The 6,465-nt window shown below is 53.5% G+C and overlaps 1 protein-coding gene across 1 annotated transcript in view; it reads right to left on the bottom strand.

Annotated features, from left to right (window-relative positions):
- Positions 1-2,707: 2,707 nt before the first annotated feature.
- GRHL3 (grainyhead like transcription factor 3) overlaps positions 2,708-6,465 on the bottom strand; it is a 29,720-nt gene continuing 25,962 nt past the window's right edge. The window contains exon 16 of the mRNA XM_076357162.1: positions 2,708-3,605. Within this exon, the coding sequence (XP_076213277.1) occupies positions 3,491-3,605 (115 nt within the window). The 3' untranslated portion in view covers positions 2,708-3,490. The remainder of the gene's footprint in view (positions 3,606-6,465) is intronic.

The raw sequence follows: 6,465 nt of genomic DNA, 5'->3' as shown, positions 1-6,465 counted from the left end.
ACATGAGAAGGGCAGCGCGGGCAAATCCTGCACCTCTGCCTCTTGCTCGCTCAGGGGATGGACACTGGGTTTGCCACACAGCGTCAGGCCTTGGCGCAGCCGAAGGACAACGCCTGTGCAGAACGCGTGTCAAACCTCCACGGTGCGGGGGTGCGTGTGGCCAGACACCCTCCGCCGCACGCCCGCCAGGTACATTTTACAAGCCAGTTGACTCGAGCATTTCTGACTCGAGTCAGCACAAACCAGCTGCCGACTGTCCAGAGCAGATTCCGCTCCAGAGGAAGCCGCTCTCATTTGTCAGCGCGAGCCCTTTGCAAAACACAAGTGGGTTCATACTTTCACACGACCTTTGTTCGCTCAGAGGTGAATCGCCTTCATCACTCGTATCTTAATCTTCAAAAGGAACTGGTGGGCTCCAGGCAAAGAGTCAAGAATGCTTTCGCATATTTGGGAGCTCCGCTTTACGCAACCTCTACAGCAACTCGCCTTTGCTGGAAGGGATGAACGATACTGAGCCAGTCAGCAAAACACCCACCCTCGGCAGGGGTGGCAGGGGGCGGTGACTGGGTCTGCTCTTACGCTGGCGTGAATCAACCGGCATTTGCCTGCACGCAGCGGAGTTACCGTGATTTAAAACCTGACAAAGTCAGGATTACCCAGAACCTGCACAGAAAAAGTACCTGGTTCTCTGCCTCCATCCCACGAGCAGAAAGCGGGGGGAAGTCATTTGCGCAGCGCAGAGACGCACGGCTCCGGCCAGGGCAGTTCTCACCCTGCAAAACTTAGGACAGGTTCGTAGCCGGTGTGAAATGGATCACGGTAAAATCCAGCAAAATTCATTGCTCTTCTGCTGGGAACCTAAAGTTACCAGTGCCATGGCTTTTGCTGTTGTAAATTAGGAGCAACGCTACTAGAATCAATGGAGTTAGGCTAGCGTAACCGAGAAGAGAATCAGACGGGTAGTGCTGTGTTTACACTGGTAGGAAGTTACCCCAAAATCAGACTTTTAGAGCAACTAATTGAGGGGCGAGAGGTCACCGAGAGCCCATAACATTGCGTGCACCAAAAAAACCCCCCAGAGTTGCCTGGAGCCTTCCCAAACCCGTTCTGCACGGCAGAGCAAGCTGCCTGCGCCACCAGGGGTTTCCCCAGGGCCCCAGCCTCTGCCACGGCAATGGCAGCTCATGGGGGAGAGCACTAGCGCTGCGCAGAAACCTAGATCGAGCCGCCGGGGTGCTCCCAGCTCCCTCCGCCTCCGTGGACATCCATGTCCATACAAACATGCTGTTTGTACCGATTCCTTGGGTTCAGGCCTCTCCGATGGTGTGGAGGACACGGCGCTTCCCCTGAACCGCCTACCCCCTTGTCTCTTAGGGGGCTGGGTGCTCCCTCTCCCACAGGCAGCGGGAAACCTCCGTTCTTACCTTAGCAGCTAGTCCTTGTCCACGTGGTCAGGCAGGATCGGTTCACCCTCCCCAGGACCAGCCCCGCGGAGGCAGCGCTGGCAGGGTGCCCTGCGCGTGGAGTCCTGCCACAGAGCTCTCCCTGCGAAGAACAGAGCCCCTGCGTCCGCCCGACGCACCAGGGTGACGAGGGGATCTGTGGATTTCACAGCCATCGGCGCGAAGCGCTGGGGGGTTCCTGGCGTGCCTGTTTTTAACTGGAACTGAAATTCTGCTACAGCAAGGCTGTAGGCACGGCCTTGCAGAACAAACACTGAATCAGAGAAATCCTGCTGAAGAAGGAGTTTATGATATGAAGATGAAGGAGCGCAGGGCGCTGGGAGAGATCTTCTAAGGTTGATAAGCCTTCAAACTTATCTGAGCCTCATCTTGGAGGCCCTCCTCACTGCGATAACAACACTTAAGTAATCCAAAATTCACCAGCCTGATGGGTTTCGACAATTCAAAACCCCTTTCCCAGTGGGAGTAGAGCTGCTCTCCCCCAGTCATGGGACTCAGGCGCACTTCCCTCTGACACGGACAGGAAAAGCAGAGGATGAAGAAGGGGGAGGAGGAAAGTCCCCGGGTTTCACTGGTCAGAGGATTAATGAGAAAATGCAGGGCTCCCCTTGGTATTTTTTTAGCTAAATGGGAAGCAGCTGCAGCCAACTTTGGCACAGGGGACACAGGGGTGCAGGATGGGCAGTTGAGAGGTAGCAGGTGTGAGGAGTTTAAACAGCCGGTGAGGCACATGCGGAAGAAGGTACACAGCTGGCGGTTACACCGCCTCGCCAGAAAGGTAGGGGCTGAGCTGCTCCTCTTATGAGCAGAAGTAAAACAGGGCATTTCTTTTTGACTTGCGTAAAATTTCACCACGTCTGTGTGAGGTAATCCCTCCATCAAAGGGATGTGCCTACGACTGCTCAGTAACCTCTGCCTGCCCGCAGCGCCGGCAGCGGGCGCGGAACCGGGAGGGAGAGCCCAGCGTGCGGGAGGGGAGGGTTTAGGAGGAGTCCAGGCGCTGATCTGCGTGCGCAGGTGGAAGCAGCAGCTGCAGACGTGCGCGGATCGGCAGCGCTTGCCGGTCTCTCACCCCTTCGCGGAGAGACAGTTCAGACGGACAAACTCCTCGTGCCGTTAAACAGCGTGCGGTGCAAAACCAAGCCGGAGTCCCTCCTGTGCCGCTGAGGTCACCTCCCTGCCCTGGCTCCTGCCCAGCCCTTCCCACCTCCAACCTCCAGAGCTGGGTGAAAACAGTTCACTTTCCGTCTTTGAACCTTTATTACTACAGAATATCCAAAACAACAAAACCAACAACACAGTTACAAAAGGAGTTCACGGAGAAATGTGAAGCAGCCTGTGTTTGAAATGCTCTGTGTCACCGTACTGAGTCATATATAAAACAATGCATATTTATATATATATAAAATATAAAAGGAACAATACATCAGAAATGTATAAACAAGGGCTATGGAGGCCTGCGTGGTATTTACAGTCAGCGATACGGCGGGGCGGGGGGCATGGCAGCAGGCAGTGTCCGTTCAACAGTGAGTTTTCAAGGCATCTGTGAAAGTCTCTGCGGACAGAGGGAAGCTCAGAGCCGGGCTCAGCCCTGCTGGAAATGGTTTGAAGGTTCCGCGTGACTGATGGTTTGGGAGAAAGCCAAAGCCTAGGGTTGGATCAGTCACAGGCCAAGGCAAACAGCGAGCGGAGGCAGTCCCCTGCCTCTGCCCAGGCTCTGACAGCCATGTTAGTGTGGCTTTGTGTTCCCAGCTGTGAAACAGAAGGTCAGGCCCATCGCCAGAAGGGAATAAAATAAAATAAAATAAAATAAAAAATAATAATAATAAACTCAACAGAGAGAAGTTCCATGTTCACATCGGTAACAGATCTTCCAAGCAGTCTCCGGCCCAGCACCGCGAGGCCGAGGCCCTCCCCAGAGGCAGTGTATTCAAGTAAAGGCAACAAGTTGAGGCACCAGGCTGAGTTCTGTCGGGTCAAACTTGCCGGCTTTGAGAAAAGTCCCAGTAAGTGCTGCCTGCGGCTCTTTATAGCTCCTTGAGGATGATCTGGAACTTGTCCTCTGCTTCCACCATGTCCAGGAGAAAGGCCATGTGGTTGCTGTAGTGCTGGATGATGTTGTTGTCCATGTTCACCAGGATCCTACAGGAGAGGGAGAACGGCTGGGTCAGATGCAGCACATCGAAAGGTTTGCAGAGCAGCTTAGTCAGGAGGGCTGGACATCGCTGCACCCTCAGGATTCCCAGTCGTGAACTGGCAATAACATCACTGACAAAGCCTCGCGGCACGGGGGCCGGCCCTCTCCAAAATGTCTCCATACAAAATTCCCATTAAAAATTGCCTTTACTACCCTGTTACTGATCGGCGGCGTGTTACCGCAGCCGCGCCCCTCGCTGCCTGCCAGCCGGGTGGGTTGGCCGCTGCCAGGCTGCTCCGGGAGCCACAGCCCTGGGCAGGCACAAGAAGGCACCGCAGCGTCCACCTTACCCAATTTGAGGGGCTCAGCCGTGATTAATCAATTAAAGCCACGATACAACACAACGGAACATCCTGCAGAGCTTTTCGCAATTCTACCCTCGACATGCCTAGGCCCGGCGTTTGCTACACCGGCAAATTAATCTGGATTACGGCAGGGTGTGAATTTAGAGCAGAACTGCTCACTCCTCGCTTCTTGCCTGGGTGCTTTTAGGGGTGCGTTATTCTGAACAAGCCGAGACTGCTTTGGGAGCAGATGGAAGTGGTTTGGAATAGGACGCCTTTCTCCTATCCAGAACAACCTCCCATGCAGCCGTGCCCTGAGCATTGCCTGGGAGCCCCTTCCGCGAGGAACACACGCAGGCAGGCTGAGCGCAGGCAGCCAGCTGGGCCAGCCGGTGGCAAGTTCCTCCCCGTGCTGGAGGGCACACCTCCAACACAGCTTCTCCGACCTGGAATCAATCACACGGAGACACGGGGAGAAGGAAACATTTCGACAGCTGACTTAAACCTGAGGCTGCGGTTCTGTGGCAGGCAAGAGCCCCTCATTATTGTAATGGAAGTAGCGGGGCAGCTTTGCATCACCCCACTGTGTTCCCATAAATCAGATGTGAAATTTGTAACTGTTTGGAGGAAACAAAGAGAACAAATTATCTTTCTTTGCAGAAAGCACATCCCCTCCAGGTTCCTGCTGGGGTCATTAATGGGGCAATAGCATTAATTGTGCAATGCTCCACATGCCGAGATTAAAAACAAGAAAACGAAAAGGCTGAGCATCCAACAAATCTAACAGTTTAACAAGCACAAACATGGGGCCCTGGTGTCCCTCCGGGGAATGCCCTGGAGGTCAGCGCAGCCACACCGACTGGCTCCTGCCCGTTTGATCACAGGCTGGTCACAGCCCTGGCCCAGCGTGCCCAAATTTCAGAGGTGAAGGTGGGAGCTCTGTCCTCGTGTCCAGTCTGTTCTGGTGTCAGCTTTGTCCCAGGGCCCAACCCCGCGCTGCCTTTCAGCGGTGCACAAAACACTTTACCAACAGGCTATTAATTCTGTCACGGCACACTCGGGGAAGGGCAGCCCACCCAGTGCAGGGGGAGGCCGAGACACAGGGTCTGACACCGTCCAGGGGTCTTCCCGGTGAATCATAACCTTCATGGCTGCATCTCACCTCCCAGCACCGGACAGGAGCGGTGCTGGGGCTGCCTGGGGGCAAGAGGCCCGGGCCCCCAAGCCCTGGATCCCAGGGAGTTTGGCCTCCGACAGGTGCCCCCAGAGAGACAGCGTGGATACCCAAGGGTGGGTTGTCACAAAAAGCCTTGCAACAGAGCTGCTCCAATTATCTCTGGCTATCTTAGTGCAGGAAGCCAGAGAAGTCACCTGTGCCTCTTGCTACCTTGCTTCCATCTGATTTCTCAACCACAAAAGATTCAAGGGAGTGTTGATTAGGAATCTGAGCCCTGTATTGTTTTTCTAGACCAAACCTCACCAAGATACGAAATTACTTATTATTGCTCTTGAGTCACCCTGAGATTAAGTTCATCTGAATGAGCTCATCACACTAAGAGGGCCCAGGGCTGACAGTAGGTCCTCACCTGCTGTACATCCAGGCAGTACCACTGAGCTTCACTAGTTTACGCCAGATGAAGATCTGACCCTCAAGCTGTAATTACCAAGAGAGGATTGTTTAGGGTGGAGCAATAGGATAAAATTATTCAAAGGAAAATTAAATCTGGGGGAGCAGGAAACGGTGTCGGACCCTAGTAGACCGGAGAAAATCTTGTATGTCCCCCACGCTCCAGCAATAACCTATGGCATCAGTCATGTCCAGCTTTCATTAAACTAGGTGTCAGATTATTTTTTTTTTTTTAATCTAACTTCCAGGTGTTGCCTTTTCTTCTCATTAGATACCTCTTTGCTCCTCCATTTTGGGGAAGGGATGGAAAGGACATCTGCCTGTTTTCCCTCCCAATCATTATTAAACAACATTCACTACTTATCAGATCAAGTAATGAACAAAACCAAAGCAAAACAAAGTATAGGTGGCCTCTCCCCTGAAGCAGTGCCATTTCCTGGTCCACCTGCAAACTCATCAGTGCTTGGATCTCTCTTGCCGCGCAGATGCTCACAGTCAGCTGCTTCAGAATACTCCAGCCCAAGCTGGAGTTACCCGAGAGGAGTTGTTGTCTGATGACAGTCTGATGACCCGTGATCGCCACATCACAAGCCACCACCACAGCCGACACACCTGAGTTTTGGCTCAGTCCTGAAGCTGTAATAATAAACTGCCCACCCCTGTCCTTCGCAGTTGTTCTTCTTCAAGATCAGACTTGAGGCACTCTCTGACCGAAGGTGTATGGGACAACCCCTCTCTTGAGGCCACCAGTGTTGCTCTTTTTCTCTGGGGAGAAAATCTCCATTTCTGGGGCTAGTGGATGAGCAGCATCTGACAGCACTGAGGGCCCTGAGTTCAGGACAGGTGGAAGAGCCTCCTGACAAATTCGGATACCTCACTATGGCCCATCCATAA

Source organism: Aptenodytes patagonicus, chromosome 21, assembly GCF_965638725.1.
Source record: "Aptenodytes patagonicus chromosome 21, bAptPat1.pri.cur, whole genome shotgun sequence".
NCBI lineage: Eukaryota > Metazoa > Chordata > Aves > Sphenisciformes > Spheniscidae > Aptenodytes > Aptenodytes patagonicus.
Note: the sequence above shows the minus strand (reverse complement) of the source record. Positions and strands in the feature narration are given on the sequence as shown.